This window comes from Maylandia zebra, linkage group LG3, assembly GCF_041146795.1.
Source record: "Maylandia zebra isolate NMK-2024a linkage group LG3, Mzebra_GT3a, whole genome shotgun sequence".
In the NCBI taxonomy this organism is placed as follows: Eukaryota; Metazoa; Chordata; class Actinopteri; order Cichliformes; family Cichlidae; genus Maylandia; species Maylandia zebra.
Window position 1 is genome coordinate 19,433,172 of NC_135169.1, and position 17,868 is coordinate 19,451,039.

At 40.4% G+C, this 17,868-nt stretch overlaps 2 protein-coding genes across 2 annotated transcripts in view; both read right to left on the bottom strand.

The window, feature by feature from the left end:
* LOC112432939 (uncharacterized) overlaps nucleotides 1–17,868 on the bottom strand; it is a 112,951-nt gene that overhangs the window by 35,560 nt on the left and 59,523 nt on the right. The gene's annotated exons all lie outside the window — the stretch shown is intronic.
* On the bottom strand, nucleotides 36–6,620 carry LOC112432936 (programmed cell death 1 ligand 1-like). The gene is made up of 5 exons (XM_076880695.1): nucleotides 6,482–6,620; nucleotides 4,918–5,277; nucleotides 2,450–2,527; nucleotides 1,688–1,788; nucleotides 36–1,532 (listed from the first exon to the last, which is right to left on the bottom strand). Exons 1-5 carry the CDS (start codon nucleotides 6,540–6,542, stop codon nucleotides 1,524–1,526), a joined length of 609 nt encoding a protein of 202 aa, XP_076736810.1. The 5' UTR covers nucleotides 6,543–6,620; the 3' UTR covers nucleotides 36–1,523.

Below are 17,868 nucleotides of genomic sequence, written 5' to 3' on the forward strand. Positions count from 1 at the left end.
AAATAAAAAAATAAAATATATAAAAATATACAGAGTTGAATATGTGCAAAACAGCGGCATTACTGTACAGTGTGAGCTTTGCAGTTGTAGGCGGTGCTGTTGCCATACCAGGTGGTGATGCATCCAGTGAGGATGCTCTCAATGGCACAGTGATAGAAGGTCCTGAGGATGCGGGGGCTCATGCCGAATCTTTTCAGTCTCCTGAGAAAGAAGAGGTGCTGCTGCGCCTTCTTCACTGCTTTGTACTGACCACGTGAGATCCTCAGCCAGATGTACACCAAGGAACCGGAAGCTGCTCACTCTCTCCACAGCAGCGCCGTTGATGGTGATGGGGGTGTGTACTTCTCTGCACCTCCTTTGTCTTTGCGACGTTGAGGGTGAGATGGTTGTCTTGACACCAGTGGGTCAGGGCGCTGACCTCCTCCCTGTAAGCCGTCTCATCACCGTTGGTGATAAGACCCACCACTGTAGTGTCGTCCGCAAACTTCACAATGATGTTGGAGTTGTCAGTGGCTGTGCAGTCATAGGTGTAGAGTGAGTACAGGAGAGGGCTCAGTACACAAGAGGCAGATCTGAACAGTGAAAGACAAACTTACAGAGTTACTCAGAAATAAATACACGGACACATCCGAGTGATGACAAATTCAGGCAACAGAGCAAAAGTAAACATTTTAAAAAGAGAAAAAAATAGAACAAAGATTTATATACGACAAGAACAGGAGTATTTCTACACTGGACTCTGATCGAGGGTTAGACACAGGACATGGATCAGCTGCAGCTGAGAGCAGCTCTATTCTGGGAAAAACTTTGGATTGGGAACATAAACCTGACCGAGGTCTTGGAGTCTTTGTGAGAGGAACAGTTCACTGATGAGCTGACACTGGAAAATCTAAGAAGAAAATCCAGTTTCTCCCATAAAACACACATTAATAACACAGAATCTGCAGCTTTGGTGATTAGTTGTATTCTGAATGTCACAAACTGATGAATCTTTATGTGAGTCAGAGTTCTTCTCACTGAGGTTTCTGCTGTTTTGATGTTGCATTAAAACGAGACACGAGTGTAAATATCAGTCCAACTACTTTTCTTACTTTGCTTTTTTAGCACACATGAACAAATAAAAAGTAGAGAAACCGTTTTACTGTCAACAAAAGTGCCAACAAGAGTGTATTAAACAATGTTAACACAAAACATGAAGCTTCATCCTGTTAATGCTGTTTTGTGTTTTACCTCAAATTCAATTCATCCTGTTTTTATTTTAACACCTCAGGATATTTATAGTTCAGATGAGTTGAAGGATTTCAATATTGGACTGAAGTCCTGAATTTAAATCTTTGTGTTGTTTGTGTTGTTTTTCCCTCTGTTGGTTCTTGACGCCAACTGAACAGCATCGAACTGGAAACTTCAAATCTGGTTTATAATCACGATGTTATGAAGAGTTTCTGTTCAAAGTCTGAGATCTGCAGTTTCCAGCTGTTGTCATGAAACTGAACTAGAAGGTCCATATGCTGACAACGTCTTCATCAAGAACTCTGTTTGAAATTGAAAGAAAATCCAAAGACTCACTGAGTTATACTGAATATGAAAAGTTTAAGAGACTTTAAAATGTCACAGAGCAAATGATTCTGACACAAACTGTAAACATTTGTTTTTAAAAGACAATACTTTTTTTTCCTGACAGACTTACGTGTTCTTTGCAATTCTGATAAAACATAAATCCCCATGAGATCAGAGAGATACAGATGAATACAGCCCCGACGATTGCTAGCCAGCCTGAGAAAGAAATTCCTAAGGTGCAAAAAACAGTAAAAACACAATTTAGTGTTAATGATGTAAACGAGCACATTTTAAAAACAGGAAATGGAATTAACCATTAAATAACCAGTATTACTGTGAGAGGTGAACACCAGACTTTATTTACATGTTTCTGATGCACAGAGAATTTCATTTATCTCCACTTACAGTCTGGTGACCTCCAGGTTACATTGGGCCTTTTGCCCAATGACAGCCAGGAAAGACTCGAGGCCCCAAAACCCAGAACTGTATAAAACTGATATTTGACATTTTGAAGCAGAACCTCAGTATGTTTACCTGAAAGAGCTGCAGGTTTATGGGAGGATTTTATTTTGTTGTTTTCCAGATTTTCAAAGTAGATCTAAGATGAAAACTGTATTGTTAGCCTGATGTTTCATTTCCTACCTACCATTACCTTTCATTAAGCCAACACTACACAGACTCAGTTTCACTTCTATAGAGCGAGCCTAGTCTTAGACTCTCTTTAGTCTGAGACTGAACTAAATCCATTTCTAAAAAAACTGGATGAGAGTGTTTTCTGTTCTGGTAAATTAACTCAGTTCTCAAATTTGGCCCATATCTCCTGACTGTACTGTATATAAACAATATAATGAATGAGTGATTTTTTTAAACTGTAAAGTTATTTTGTTTTTACCTTTGGTCTCTTCCTTCAGCTCTGGTGGTTGGAGACTTCCAGGTTGCTGAGTGGTTTCTGTCTTCCCAGGTCTTGATTCTGAAATAAAATAAAATAAAAATACTTTGTAATAAATTGAAAACTGATCTAATATTATAACAGTGAATTAAGTTGCTCACACAGTTTTTGTCATGGATGGCTGTGTGGCAGGCAGGCAAGCAGGAGTGGTGGATCCAAAATGCAGGACTCAGACATAGAAGTACAACTTAAAGCGGAGCTTTATTGCTGGAAAACCTCTTATTGACTTAAACTCCCAAAAAGACAAACAAAAACACTGGTGGACTAAAACACTGAAGCCGAAATACTGAACTGGAAACAAAACACTGGCAACACGGAGACAAAACACACACAGCTTGTTGAGTGTACAACGCAACACTGACTCAGAGAAACACAGGGACTAAATACACTGGGAAGTAATGAGGAGAATGAGACACAGAAGGAGAGCACAGCTGGGGGAAATTAGGACTGACGAGACAAGCAAAGCAGGACACATTCACATAAGACACGGACCTTCAAAGTAAAACAGGAAGTATGACACAGACACGAACTAGACACTGTTGAGACACAGAGACAACCAGTAAGGCAGGGGACTAAATGAACCAAAAGACACAGAGGGAACCTGAAACATGCAGACACAACTTACACAGAACAGAGGGGACACAGACGTGAAGGGCGAGGGGGATCAAAACCAGAAACCATAAAATAAATCAAACAGATACAATAATACAAAAAGAAACACAAAGAACTAAAACGCTGGGTCAGGAGACCCAGGACCCTGACAGTTTTATTGCTACCATGTGGAAGCTACCTCCAGATCAACGCCAGTAAAACCAAGGAACTGGTGGTAGACTTCTGCAGGCACAAGCATCCTCCACTGCAACCACTGAACATCCAGGGTATGGACATTGAGGCTGTGGACAGCTACAGGTACCTTGGTGTTCATCTGAACAATAGACTGGACTGGACTCATAACTCAGACGCCCTCTACAGGAAAGGGCAGAGCAGGCTGTACCTGCTGCGGAGACTCAGGTCGTTTGGAGTGGAGGGCCCACTCCTGAAGACCTTCTATGACTCTGTTGTGGCTTCTGCTATCTTTTATGGTGTGGTCTGCTGGGGCGGCAGCATCTCTGCTGGGGACAGGAAGAGACTGAACAGGGTGATCCGAAGGGCCAGCTCTGTTCTAGGATGCCCTCTGGACCCAGTGGAGGTGGTGAGTGACAGGAGAACGGCGGCTAAGCTGTCATCCCTGTTGGACAACATCTCCCACCCCATGCAGCAGACTGTGACAGCACTGAGCAGCTCCTTCAGTGGGAGACTGCGGCACCCACGGTGTGGGACGGAGAGATTTCGCAGGTCTTTCCTCCCCACTGCTGTCAGACTCCATAATAAAGACTTTAACTGATCAAGCACACACATCCATACATATGCAATAATACTAAGTGCAATAATCCTTTCTGTCATCGTTGTATTTTTACTCAGTTGTATATAGTATTTGTATTTGTATTCTATTTTTATCTTATTGTATATTTATTTTTATTTTATTCTACTGTATATAGTATTTTATTTTATTCTATTCTGTACAGTTGTGTACTGTATTTATTCTTATTGTATTCTAATTTTTGCCTCATAACTTTTGCACTGTCCACTTCCTGCTGTGACAAAACAAATTTCCCACGTGTGGGACTAATAAAGGTTATCTTATCTTATACTTACAAAACTGAAACATGAAACCAACAATGAAGAACCAAAAAACAAACAAACTGTTGTGATGAGAGAAACAGTTTGTAGCTCTTCAGTGTTGGTTTCCTCACATGTCCTGATGAAGCTGCTCAGTAACAGTGTCACTGAGGTTGGACACTGTGGATTTCTGTGGTCGACTCAGACTCTGAGGCCTCCTTCAGGGATGTTACCTGGACCAGCAGCTCCATGAAGAATTAGCCTCACGTGTGTGTAAGCCACAAAGACTCTTGTGTTAAAAAGTCCAACTTACAGCAGAAATGATCATGTTTACAGTCTTCTACATCAACCAGTGTTGGTCTCCATGGATAGTTTCATATCATCTCTGTGTAGACTTCCTATATGTCTGTTACTGTACTCAGCACTAATTAGCAGGTGTGTGTCTGTGTGATGCAGTTTATGGATGTAATTTTCTAACAGTTTTTCTGGTAATTCTATTAAAAATGCTCCAAAAGGAAACATCAGCTCTAGAACAGTGAAGAAGATCCAGTTCATGTTCGAGTCAGTGAAAGTGGGGCTACAGCTGCTGGTGTCTGAAACTCCATCAATCAAACAGGATATTTATAAAGACACAGTTTCCACTTTCATAAAAACTATCTAAAGAGAGCTTTTGTTTTTCATAATTCTCAGGATCCAACCTTGATACAGTTTAACAGCTCACAGTGATCACTTGTATAAATGAATCATCTTACCAGAGACTGTGACTCTGCAGCTGTTGTAGCCGCGGCCATAACCTGTGTCCACCTCACACAGGTACAGACCCGAGTCCTCAGTCCTGAGTCTGGACAGCTGGAGTCTGATTCGTCCTTCTCTGAGGGCGTCTTTGTCACTCTGGACTCGTCCTGAAAACTCTTCATCCTGAAACTCTGAGAACTCGACACCATCAAGCAGATAATACAGAGTTATGTGTTTATGATCATTATTCATGTAACAGAGGATGTTCAGTGCTGAGATGGGCGTGTCTGGTTTGGTGGTGAACGTCCACTCCAGTGTGATGTTGTGGTTCTCCTCTGCCTGATAAGAGCTCTGTGTCACATCCACTACAAATGATCCTGTTGAGGAGACAGAGAGGAGCAGACACACTCACAACTTTAGACAACATCACAACTCCTTTCACAGTGAGTCAGAGACAACGCTGACAAAAATCACTGCTTCGTTGGTTGGTTTGTTCAAAAAGATCAAACAAATAATCACAAAAAATCAACAACAACAATCTGATGAAGTTCTGCTGTGACAAACATGGAAACAATGATTTTTCCTCAGCATGAAGGAAATAATGAAACCATCAGAGAGCTGTGCTGCAGGACGCCTTTATTAAGGCTGTGCCATTAATAGAGTTCATTATTAGTTACTTATTAAAACAAGATCAACTTAATAAAACAATTATTGTGTTTCATTGTTCTTGGATCAGTTTCTGCTGAAATGAAGGTGATCTCAGTACTGACCAAGATAACTGATGATGATTTTGTTTCCATGACTTTCATCATGAATCTGTTGATCAGACTTATTCAGTATCTCTGCAGTCAGCACAGTTAAGCAGCCACAGTTTGACCATCCACCAAAATCTAAAGTCAATTTAAACAGCTCACAGAAAACTTGATTCACTGAGAGGTTTTGAAATCATGAAGAAGAAACTGGATGGTTGTAATTTACATGTGAGAACTGAAAACGTGTCACATTAGAAGGATTTCAGCCTGTAAACATCCACAGCAAACATCCACTCCCACTGAGATCTGCTCCATGATAAATGTGAGAGAAACTAAACACTGATGACAGTTTAACGGTGTCCCTCCTGCAGATGGAGCTCAACATCAACTAATAACACAGATGTTACTGTAAACATTTATCAGCTCAGTTTGGAAACAGAGACTCTGAAACTGTTTCAGGATTGTGCTGCTGGAGAAAGAAAGCGGATAAACGGAAACTACTGTTTATGGTTTGATTTTCACTTCTGCTGCAGTGTGCATGCTGATGGAGTTCACTGTACTAAATATGTCCTTTTACACATTCATGTTTGCTTAGGTTTTTTTTAAGAAAGTGAAACTGGATCTACTCGTCGCCACAAGAAACTTGCTTCGCTTTTTTTTTTTAACTAAAGAAATAAATGGTTTCTAAATTACATGTGAGCATTAAAAAAGTCCCATTGGAAACATTTCAACACAAAACTGACTCAATGTTTTAAACCTACTCATCAGTTAATTATTTTTTATCTAAAATGATCTCAAAGTAGAGTCTGTTAAAAACATACTTATTTACCTTTAACAAAACCCAAGCTGAGAATAAAATTCCACAGAGAAACAGAGTGAAACCAGTCCATGATGACTGCTCAGATGATGGACGAGAACGAGCCCACAGTCTGAAGCCTGAAGTCAGTACACGTCTCCTCTTCACAATCAGCCTGCAGACAGTTAATCACTCCATGAAATCTCAACACACACACATGAAATTCATATTTTTGGAAATATTTTTGAAAATAAAATTCAATGTCAGTGTTAAACAGAATTAAGTTGCTCCTAAAAGTGCAGAACTTGCCTGAGAAACATCAGGTTTTCAGCTCCTTTTAGCTCCGTTTAAGTGATTCGCTGACAGCTGTCGTCACTGACACATCAAACAGCAAAGAAGAAATGTTCACAGTGAATTTAATTAATTTACCAACATGTGATTAAATCTAGTTGCTCAGCTGTGATAGTCTATAATCTACACAGCTGCTAATGTGACTGAGAGTGATTCTAAATAAAAGCTGTTTACCTTGAAAGCAGAAGAGCGAGTTTAAGGACACGACACAGATCAGTACAAGAACATAATGACTGTAGGACGGAGCTTTGACTTTGGTACCAACCTGCAGTTTGTTGTTGAACTGCTCCACCCACATTATTGCAACCAGGATTCAAGCGGTTTGAAAGTGCGACTGAGCGGTGTCTGGTATTTCCTCATTATTGACCCACTTCGTGGGTCATTTCTGCTTTTTTACAGTTTTTCTCGATTGCTAAAACACATTTCTTGAAACTACGCCTCATATCCTCACAACAGTAAACACAAATCCATAACATCTCACTCAATTCCCCAAACATCCTATTTCCAGGTCAAAATGAAGCTCTACACTCAAAACTATTCACTCCTGCTGAAAAACCAAACTTTCCCCTCAGACATCAAACACAAGCCCTCAAAAACACACACACTACAACAGAGTTTTGCACACTGGTACAATTAATTCAAAACAATAGTTCCAAAACAATTAGGTTGCTTATGGTTCTCCCCTTCAAAACCCTTGTCACATGATAAACACAAAAGACGCAACCAATGTACAGTGGCACATTGTCATTCATGTACTATACAGTACAACACACACCAGAAACATTATCCCACCTCAGCATCTTGTCTTTGGTCTGGGTCAGGCCAGAGAATCTCATCCACATCACAGGCTATATTGGCCCCAGCCAGGCAGCGGGGGTAAAATCCTCTTGCATGCCTGATCCACCCCTGGCATGCATCTACTGATATGTCTAGGCAGGCCTCTTCCATGGCCTGAAGGAGGTGAACACGGACATAAGGTTCTCGGTCATACACTTTCCACCGCCATGCCGAAAATAACGCCTCTATCGGGTTTAGAAAGGGAGAGTATGCAGGCAGAAAGATATTAGAAAACCTTGGGTTATTGGTAAACCAGTCACGAACCAGAGCAGCGCGATGGAAGCTGACGTTATCCCACACAACAACGTAGTGAGGCTGCTCTGGCTGTGCTGGTTCCCTGTAGTCCAGCTGGAACATATGTTGTCTTAAACCATCAAGAAAAGCAAGGAGAAGCATAGTGTTATAGGGTCCTAGTACGGCATGGCGGTGGAGTACCCCTCGTTGGCTGATGGCTGCGCACATAGTGACATTCCCCCCACGCTGACCAGGGACATTTACAATAGCCTGATGGCCAATTATGTTCCTCCTTCTTTTGGTCAGGTTAAAACCTGCCTCATCCACAAAGATTATTTCATGGGGAACAGGCCGTCCTTCAATCTCAAAGATTCTCTGCAAAACACATAACACAGTAGAGTCAATCGGTACCCTGAACCACAGTGCAAGAGTGCTGAAATGGCAGCATAAACTGCCATGCTGTGATGGTACACAATACTTTATACAGTATCAAAACTCATACCTGAACATATTCCACACGTTGGTTTTTCACTCTGTCAGAGTTTCGTTCGAAAGGGACTCGGTATGCCTGTTTCATCCGGAATTGATTCTTTCGGAGGATGTGGTCAATTGTGGAGAGGCTGATGGCATTTATGCCTCGAAAAAGATGATCATCCTCAATCATTCTCCTTTGAATCTCTTGCAGGCGGATTACATTATTTGCAATTACCATGTTTACAAGTTCCCTCTCTTGCTCCTCCGACAAAAGCCTTAACCTGCCTCCACCAGGTGGTCGTCTCTGTGTCCTACAAAAATAGAAGCACTCATTACTGTAACTGTCACAGATTCATTTTACAGGAAAATAATGGAAACATACTGAAACTCAAGACACATAAGTTCAGTAACTTAAACGTTACTGTACAAAGCAGTCTTACTGCAAGTACACCTACCTGTTTTCCTCCCTGACGGTTCTGATGATGGAGGCAACAGTGAAGCGACTCAAATTTGGTTGTACTCGTTGCCCAGCCTCCCTCATAGTCATCCCATGGACAAGGACATGGTCAACTAAAGTGGCTTGAATTTCATCCGAGACTGACTGTCTTCGTGCCCTTGCTCTTCCCCTTCCTTGTCGCCGTCGTTCTCCACCTCCACCTCCTCCACCACCACGTCCTCCTCCTTCACCACGTCCTCTTCCTTTGCATCTCTTTGGATCCATTGTTTCAAACCTGAATGAGCTGACTTTGGCCCTTTTATCTATCCATCGCAGGTTCTGATTGGTGTGTGCTAAATTTTGACTCCTAGTGTTTCCACCTGGTTAATTGTGTGCTAATTGAGCTCAAGCTATGCTGACTTAAGTTAACATTATTGCATGCTAGTGCTTTCTAAATGACTACATGGTGTAAGCACTGTAAAATGTAGGGATTTGTGTGTAGAGTTTTGCAGTAACAGTTCACCAAATTTGAGTCATGTGTCAAAGCAGGGAATAGTGTTTATAGTTCAGGGAAATGGGTGAGCTTTTTGACCAATAGCGTTACGGTTTTTAAATTTTAGTTTAGAGGCCTGGTTATAGTGTTTAACACTGGCAGTCCCAGGCTTCTACCTTTCTACCTTTAAAACCCGCCACCAGCCAAATGGCTGGTAGGCTTTTAGCTAAGCTTTAGCTTCAGGCAAGTGGAAGCTAAATTGGCTAGTCATTCATATGTAAATTGGGTTGTTACCTGGGAATTCTGGAGGGAGGGGAGTGGGGGTGTGTGGATGAGGGGGTGGGGGAGCTGCTAAAAGCGGTGAGCTTCCTTTTGTGTTTCATCTTGATGCATTCTCAATCATCCAGGGAAACAAATCTCCAAAAGTCACCAACTTGGAGTGTTTCAGTTTGCCATCTTAGGGAGAAATCAACACACATGGGTGTATGTCCTTTGTTGCTGACATTTATTGATAAAAACAGTACAAAAAATCAACCATTTGTACACATTTTTACAAATAATTATAAAAAGTGAGTGAGTACATTTCAACATTTTCAGCAATCACTCACAATCCTGGCACTGCCATGGTATCTGTAGTCTGCATTTACCTTGGCTTGGCTTCCTGATCAATTGTCCACTACCAAAAGGAAGCCAAGCCCTGTGATCACACCTTGTTTTGTTGTAAAGGGTGGCAGGGCTTGGCTTCCTTTTGGTAGTGGAGCATTGATCAGGAAGCCAAGCCCTATATATATGATACAATCTCACTACACTTAGCCTAATCCTTCATTGCCCTGAAGAATTCTGTGGTGTACGGACCTCCTCTCCAAGGAAAGAAAATGCAGAGAAGACTCACCACTCAGCAGGCCTTGGAAATGATCCTGAGGGAAGTCGACCCTTGTGACTCGGATGGAGAAGACCTACAAGTTCAGCCGGATTCGGACTCAGAGCTGTCTGATCAGTCTTCCGGTTAGTTGCATTTCATGTTATTTCCTATTTCATTTCAAATAAGTAAGTGGATGTAGTTTGTAAGTAAGATATTTCAGACATTATTCTGATACAGAGGAGGAGATACTGGACCTTCCCATTGCTCACAATTTGAATTTGTTCACACTGCAGATGAGGAGACTGCTTCTGCACCTAAAAAGAGAGCTTGTTTGGGGACTGAGACAGCGAAAGATGGCACAGTGTGGCGTGAAGAACAGGTGGGGACCTGTCTCCCTTTCACCCCAATAGAAGCGTACGCTGCAGATGGAGAGCCAACGGCTAAGGCCAGGAGAAATATCACGAGTCGCCTTCGGAGCTTCCTGTGTTTCATCACTCTTGACATGCTTCGTAGCATTCAAGAATGGACTGTTCAACATGCACAGCAAACGGACCATGTTCATTGGTTCATGGACCTCCCTGAACTAATGGCATTTATTGCAATTGTCATCTTGCGGGGGGTTACCAGGGTTCCATCTCTAAATGACTGCTGGTCAGCAAACCTGGGAAACCCACAGATAATTGGAACTATGGCACGAAACCGCTTCCAAGAAATCATGCAACACCTACGCTTTGATGACAAGTCCACCCGCAGTGATCGAGCAAAGACTGATAAGTTCGCTGCAATTTCCAGTTTGTGGGGATCATTTGTCACCAACTGCATCACGTGCTACAACCCTGGTCTACATATCACCGTTGATGAACAGCTTTTCCCATCAAAGACTCGGTGCAGTTTCCTGCAGTATATTGCAAGTAAGCCGGACAAGTTTGGGATCAAGTTTTGGGTGGCTTGCGACCTAAAATCCAAGTACATTTGCAATGTCTTCCCATATCTTGGCAAGGACCCCAGTCGTCCCACTGGGGAGAGACTTTCTGAAAATGTAGTAATGAGGCTGATGGAACCATTCCTAGACAAGGGCAGAAATGTTACCACGGACAATTTTTTCACATCGCTTTCACTTGCGCAAAAACTTCTTAGACGGAAAACCACCATCCTCGGCACAGTCAACAAGATTCGCAGGGAAATTCCTCAATCCACTAGACAGACAGATCGCAATGAATTCACCACTCAGGTATGTTGCAGGTCTTTTGTGGTTCTATGTTTATGTGTTTCATTGTGTGTAAAAGTGCTATGGAAATAACAATTTATCTTATTTCTTAGGTGTTTTCAACCTCTGCTGCCACGCTGACGGTGTATGCGGCCAAACGGAAGAAGACAGTCTATATTCTTAGCAGCATGCACGGCGTGGTTCAGACTGATAACACTACCAAAAGGAAGCCAAACACTGTCACCCTTTACAACAAAACAAAGTGTGGCGTGGATGTGATGGACCAGATGGTTCGGGAGTACACTGTCCGCAGAGGAACACGGCGCTGGCCAGTTGCCGTGTTTTATAACATGATTGACATGGCAGCACTGAATGCACATGTGCTGTATCAAGCATGCTCCGGGACGAAGGAAAGACGGGTGGACTTCCTGGTGGCGCTTGCAAGGGAGTTAGCTCACTCTCATGTAGCTGCGAAGAAGGCAAGAAAAGAACAGTTGCCTTTGACACAACCCTCCACACCTAGCCCTGGAAAAAGAGCCATGTGTCAGGTCAAACACAATTGCAAGAACAATCATGCCACTGTGCGATGTGTTCACTGCAACAGATACACATGTGGTAAATACAGACTACAGATACCATGGCAGTGCCAGGATTGTGAGTGATTGCTGAAAATGTTGAAATGTACTCACTCACTTTTTATAATTATTTGTAAATATGTGTACAAATGGTTGATTTTTTGTACTGTTTTTATCAATAAATCTCAGCAACAAAGGACATACACCCATGTGTGTTGATTTCTCCCTAAGATGGCAAACTGAAACACTCCAAGTTGGTGACTTTTGGAGATTTATTTCCCTGGATGATTGAGAATGCATCAAGATGAAACACAAAAGGAAGCTCACCGCTTTTAGCAGCTCCCCCACCCCCACTCCCCTCCCTCCAGAATTCCCAGCTAACAACCTAATATACATATGAATGACTAGCCAATTTAGCTTCCACTTGCCTGAAGCTAAAGCTTAGCTAAAAGCCATTTGGCTGCTCTCCGGGTTTTAAAGGTAGAAAAGCCAAATGGCAGTCCGTGGTTTAAGCAATCGAGAAAAACTGTAAATGAATGAATTCCCAATGACAACATCAATTTGCTCAACAGAAGCTCAAATAATACAAACATCCTGTTTCTGCTGCTGTTTACAGTCTGCACTTTAGCATTTGGTTTCACTTCATAATATGCCAAAATTAGGCTGGTGTGCATCTCAAATAAGGGCATGTGCACTGACTCTCCTCAGTTCAGTAGCTTTTTCTAACAGGAACATATAAAACCAAGAGAGTTGATTTAAAGCGGAAGCAGTAAACGTTGTTGTGGTTGAACCTGTTCAATCTGAGAATGGAAGTGACACCATTTCCACAAGATCCTCGGGACTCACAGTGCAGCTTCATTTTAAGATCTGCTGATAGAAAAGAATATGATTTATATGGGTGTAGAGTGGAGTAATGTCAACAACCCAACAAATCTGAAACCATTAGGTCAACTTAATGACTGTCAGGGTTCCTGGGTCGGTGACCCAGTGTTTTCAGTTTTGTTCATGTTCATTTTATTTTGCCACTTCCATGTGCTCACTTCCTGCTTTTCCTGTGTCAGCTCGTCTTGTGTCATTAGCCAGATTATGTTCAGCTGTGTACTCGCACATTCACTTCTCGTTTTCCAACCACATTTTTTCCCAACTGCTTCAGACTCTTGCTCCACAGCTCTTAGGTTTGCACATACTTCTGTTAACAGGCATCAGATCTGATGATATCTGGGTCATTTCTCTGTTCCCGGATTTAGCTGTGGTGTGGTAAATCTGCCATTCTGATATTAAAGTGAACACAAACATGTCTGCTTTTAGTATTGAGAGAAATATGTCTCAAAGGGTTGCAAATGCGTACGATATGATCCACAACTGTGATTAATTCATCAAATGATTTGCACACATTTCTTTCACACTGAGCATTTGAGCATCTGTGCAAAGCTATCAGCGTGTTGTGAGTGAGCGAGGGAGATGTTACATGTAGTTGAAGACATTTGTGTGCACAGAAAGGTTTTTGAAAGTCCCAAAGTTCAGAGTCCAGTCCATCCTTGGATCCAAATACCTATGTAAGCTGTTTTCTCAGACATGAACTGCATGAAGTCCAAGCAGCACTATTTCCTGAGTGATCACTCTCTGCAGTCCTGCATGAATGTTAAAGTGACTTCTACAGTTTTGATATGGAGAAGCTCTGCATGTTCAGAAACAGAGGTCACACTAAAAAGTGAGAACAGTATCATATGCTGTTATTTTGCAATAAATATCTATATACTGGACGGGCTGCCTGCAGTTTGATGACAAAACAGAAGATGAAACACACTGAAAGTCACAAGAAAAAAACATACAAATAGTTTTCATGATTATTTTTTTATTTTAACAGGTGGGCGGTACCATTCGTCTCTTACACTGTTTCATTCGGACTGTCTCTCGTGTTAAGCTTTCATGGTCTGGATGCTTCAAGGTAAACAGGTTTATGTTGCGATGCCCTCATATTGATGACAGCTGTCAGTAACTTTGACAATGAAAAACTTAAACACGTTTTTTCTCAGACAAGTTCTACATTCAAAAGGAGCAACTGTTCTTTGTCATCGTTTAATGCCTTCATTGAGGTTTATTTGTTAATACTTATCAAGTGAAATGGAAGTAAAAGTTCAGTCTGATCTAAAAATAAGAGTTTCATGTCTGTGTGTTAACAAGCAGATGTAACTTAATTCACAGTGTAAATACTATTAAAACCTGAAATATGCTTGTTTCTATTAAGACTGAACCATTCTAATATAAACAGAGCTAGTACTTAATATTTGAATATAATAATAATCAGGAATGTTGTTTGTTAAACCACTGAAACAATGACCTCTAACTGACTCAAGCATAAAAACTGTACTCAAGAGATTAACCACAGTTTTTATCCACAATACCTTTTTTATCGTCACTTTGTTGTGTAGGTGTTAGAGACAAAGAAGTTTCTTTTTATTAACCTTGTCACATTGGTTCAGTCAATACTCTGTTTTTAAAAAATGTTCAAAAGGGGCTGTTTAAAAAAAGCTTGATTGACGATTGATTATTGTCTGCAACAGACAAAACACAGTAAGAGATGGACTACTTATTGTAAATGTTATATCTTTGTTGTCTTTAGAAGTTCTTTTGGCACATAACTGTGAGAATGTTCAATGTGGCCACATTATCTCAGTGAGGAGCTACTTCATAGTAGATGTGAGGAAAAATCCAAGAAATCTGAGAAGTCACCATGTTAATAAAGAAGAAGGAGCAAGGTGATGAGTTTTTCCCATGAAGATGTTGATTCAAGATTCAACAAGTTTATTGTCATATACACCACAAAACACAAGTGGTTACACATGGCAATGAAGTTCTTACTTTACAAGTAAGAATTAATTTCCCTTCATACAACAAAAAAACAACTAACTAAAATAAAGAATGAACTTAATTTTGAGCACAGAAAATAATAAATAAAGTAAAAAAGGTGCTTATGTTTGTAGCTTATGTGTGGGTATAGTCAGAGTTTAAAGTGCAAGTAGTTGCAACAGTGTCACAGTGGTAATATAATAAAACATAACATAATATAATAGTTTATGTTGTATTATGTTGTATATAAATAAACAAAATTGCAGATTTACAGGTTAAAGATAATCACAGTTTGATAATAAGTCAGTGATTCAGTAGCCTGACGGCCTGTGGATAGAAGCTGTTTTTTTTAGTGCGGTTGACGTTGCTTTCACACTCCTGTGGTGTTTGCTGGACGCAGTCATAGGTGAAGAGGGTGTACAGGAGTGGACTGAGCACACAGCCTTGGACAGTCCCTGTGCTCATTATCTTTGTACCTGATGTCCTTGTACCAACTCTGATTGCCTGAGGTCTGCCTGTGAGGAAGTGCAGGACCCAGTGACAGAGGGAGGTGTAAGTCCAAGAGTGGAAAGCTTTCCCACCAGTCTGTTTGGGATTACAGTGTTGAGTGCTGAACAGTAGTCTATATACAGCATTTGAAAATAGGTGTCCTTATTTTCAGCGTGTGATAGTATGGTAAGAAAATTATTGTTGTAGTGTGTGCATGAAAAAAGAGCCTTAAACCCCGAGACACCTGAGGGATAAATGACACCTTAATTTTGTATAAAATAGCTCTGATTGGATATTCTGGAGAGATCTCTCTCTGCTTCACCAGCTGAGTCCAGTCTGCACAAAGTCACATACAGAGGAGGAAGCATCAGTTTCATCTGACTCAAACACTCCTCCATAGCCCAGTTTTATGTTACTTAAAGGGTTTTTCCATTTCAGTGTATCTCACGAAGAAGCACTTGTAAAACACACACACACACACACACACACACACACACACACACACATATATATATATCGATAGATAGGCAGATAGATAGATAGATTTGTGTTTTGATTTTATGTATATTTTACAAATGTCATACAGAATTTGTGTTTTTAAAAGTTTTTAAAACCGCATAACAGGAAATTTTTTAAAGAATAAATTTATTGACATATGAACAGAATTCCTAAATATTTAACACTTTCTTCCATAAAATGTAAATGTGACAGATCAATTTCCTTTTTTAAAATGACAAAACTTGGGTTTAGTTTTAAAAGCTACATATAAAAATTGAAAGACAACTATTATTTTTCAAATTAAAGCTGCAGATGTCTTTATTTTTGATTAAGTTATGTATATATATATATATATATATATATATATATATATATATATATATATATATATATATATATATATATATATATATATATGTATATTTTTGATTAAGTTGTGTATATAATTGCGTTAAATGATCAGGACACGAGGACTCAATAAGTCAACCGAGGGTTTGCCAACCAGGTAATAGCACATTCATGTGAAGCAATGGAGTTGGCAACATCTGACCAATCACAAACACGAGCATATCTACTGACAGCAGTCACATCGTCTTTAGATTGTGTTTCCTTTATGCTGAGCAGCAGGCAGCAGAAAAGATTGATATGTAGCTCCCTCTAGTGGTAAGCTCTAGTTTGTCAGGATGAATAAACCCCTGCAGTAAAGACTTTGAGTGACTCTAAATGGGTAAAAACCCTGCGTACAGTGAGCACCTTTTTAAATCTCATGGTCATCTGGAGGTGATGAAAGCAAAAACAAAATATGAATTACACAAAGAAGCTTGCTGAATCTTCAGGGTGAACAAAAAGGAACAACATGTCATTTAACATCACATAAGATTATGATATCTAGAGAACAATTTTTAAACACATTTCACTCCTTTCATCAGTCTGCAGGTGGATATAATAACTATTCTGGGTTAAAAATCAATGCAGTTACAGTAGTTTAACAGTAAATACTGAATTCTGTTTAACACACCTCAGTACTTGAAATTCCACATGATAAATTTGTTGTATTCTGTGTGCAAAATCATCAAACATGATGATTTTTTCAGTTCAGAGATAAAAAAAAACAAAAGTTTCCAAAGCTGAAGATCAACTTGTGACTCCTGATTGATAGTTTACATTGAGGCTTCCTCTACTTTAGTTTAATATGTGATAAATACGTGTATTACTGTGTTACTGCAGTATTGTTCCCTATTTACATGCTCCCACTGGCACAGATTATAAAGAACAACAAAATAAACTACCACAGCTATGCAGATGTCACACAAATATATATCACAATGTCACCAGGAGACCGAGGCCCTGTACAGGCTCTTGGTAAATGCATTGAGGAAATTAATGACTGGCTGTGCCACAATTTTCTCCAGCTAAACAAAAACAAAACTGAGGTAATAGTCTTTGGCGCCAAAGAAAAATGATTACAGGTCACCAGAGAACTTCAATCTATACACCTAAAAACCACAAACCAGGCGAGAAATTTGGGTGTAGTGATGGATGCAGACCTAAACTTAGAAAAACACATTAAGACAATAACAAAGTCAGCTTACTATCACCTCAAGAATATTTCAAGGATAAAAGATCTGATGTCTCAACAGGATCTGGAAAAACTAGTCCATGCATTCATCTTTAGTAGGCTTGATTACTGTAACAGCATCTTTACAGGTCTACCTAAAAAATCAGTCAGACAACTACAGCTCATTCAGAACTCTGCTGCTCGAGTCCTCACTAAGACCAAAAAAGTGGACCACATCAGTCCAGCTCTGAGGTCTTTACACTGGCTGCCTGTCTGTCAGAGGATAGACTTTAAAGTTCTGATGCTGGCCTATAAAGCTCTGAATGGTTTAGGACCAAAATACATCAGTGACCTCCTGACCCAGTATGAACCTTCCAGATCCCTCAGGTCATCTGGATCCGGTCTTTTATCAGTTCCCAGAGTCAGAACCAGACACGGAGAAGCTGCATTCAGCTTTTATGCTCCTTATATCTGGAACAAACTCCCAGAAAGCCTCAGATCAGCTGAAACACTCAGTTTATTTAAATCCAGGTTGAAGACTCACCTGTTCTCAGCT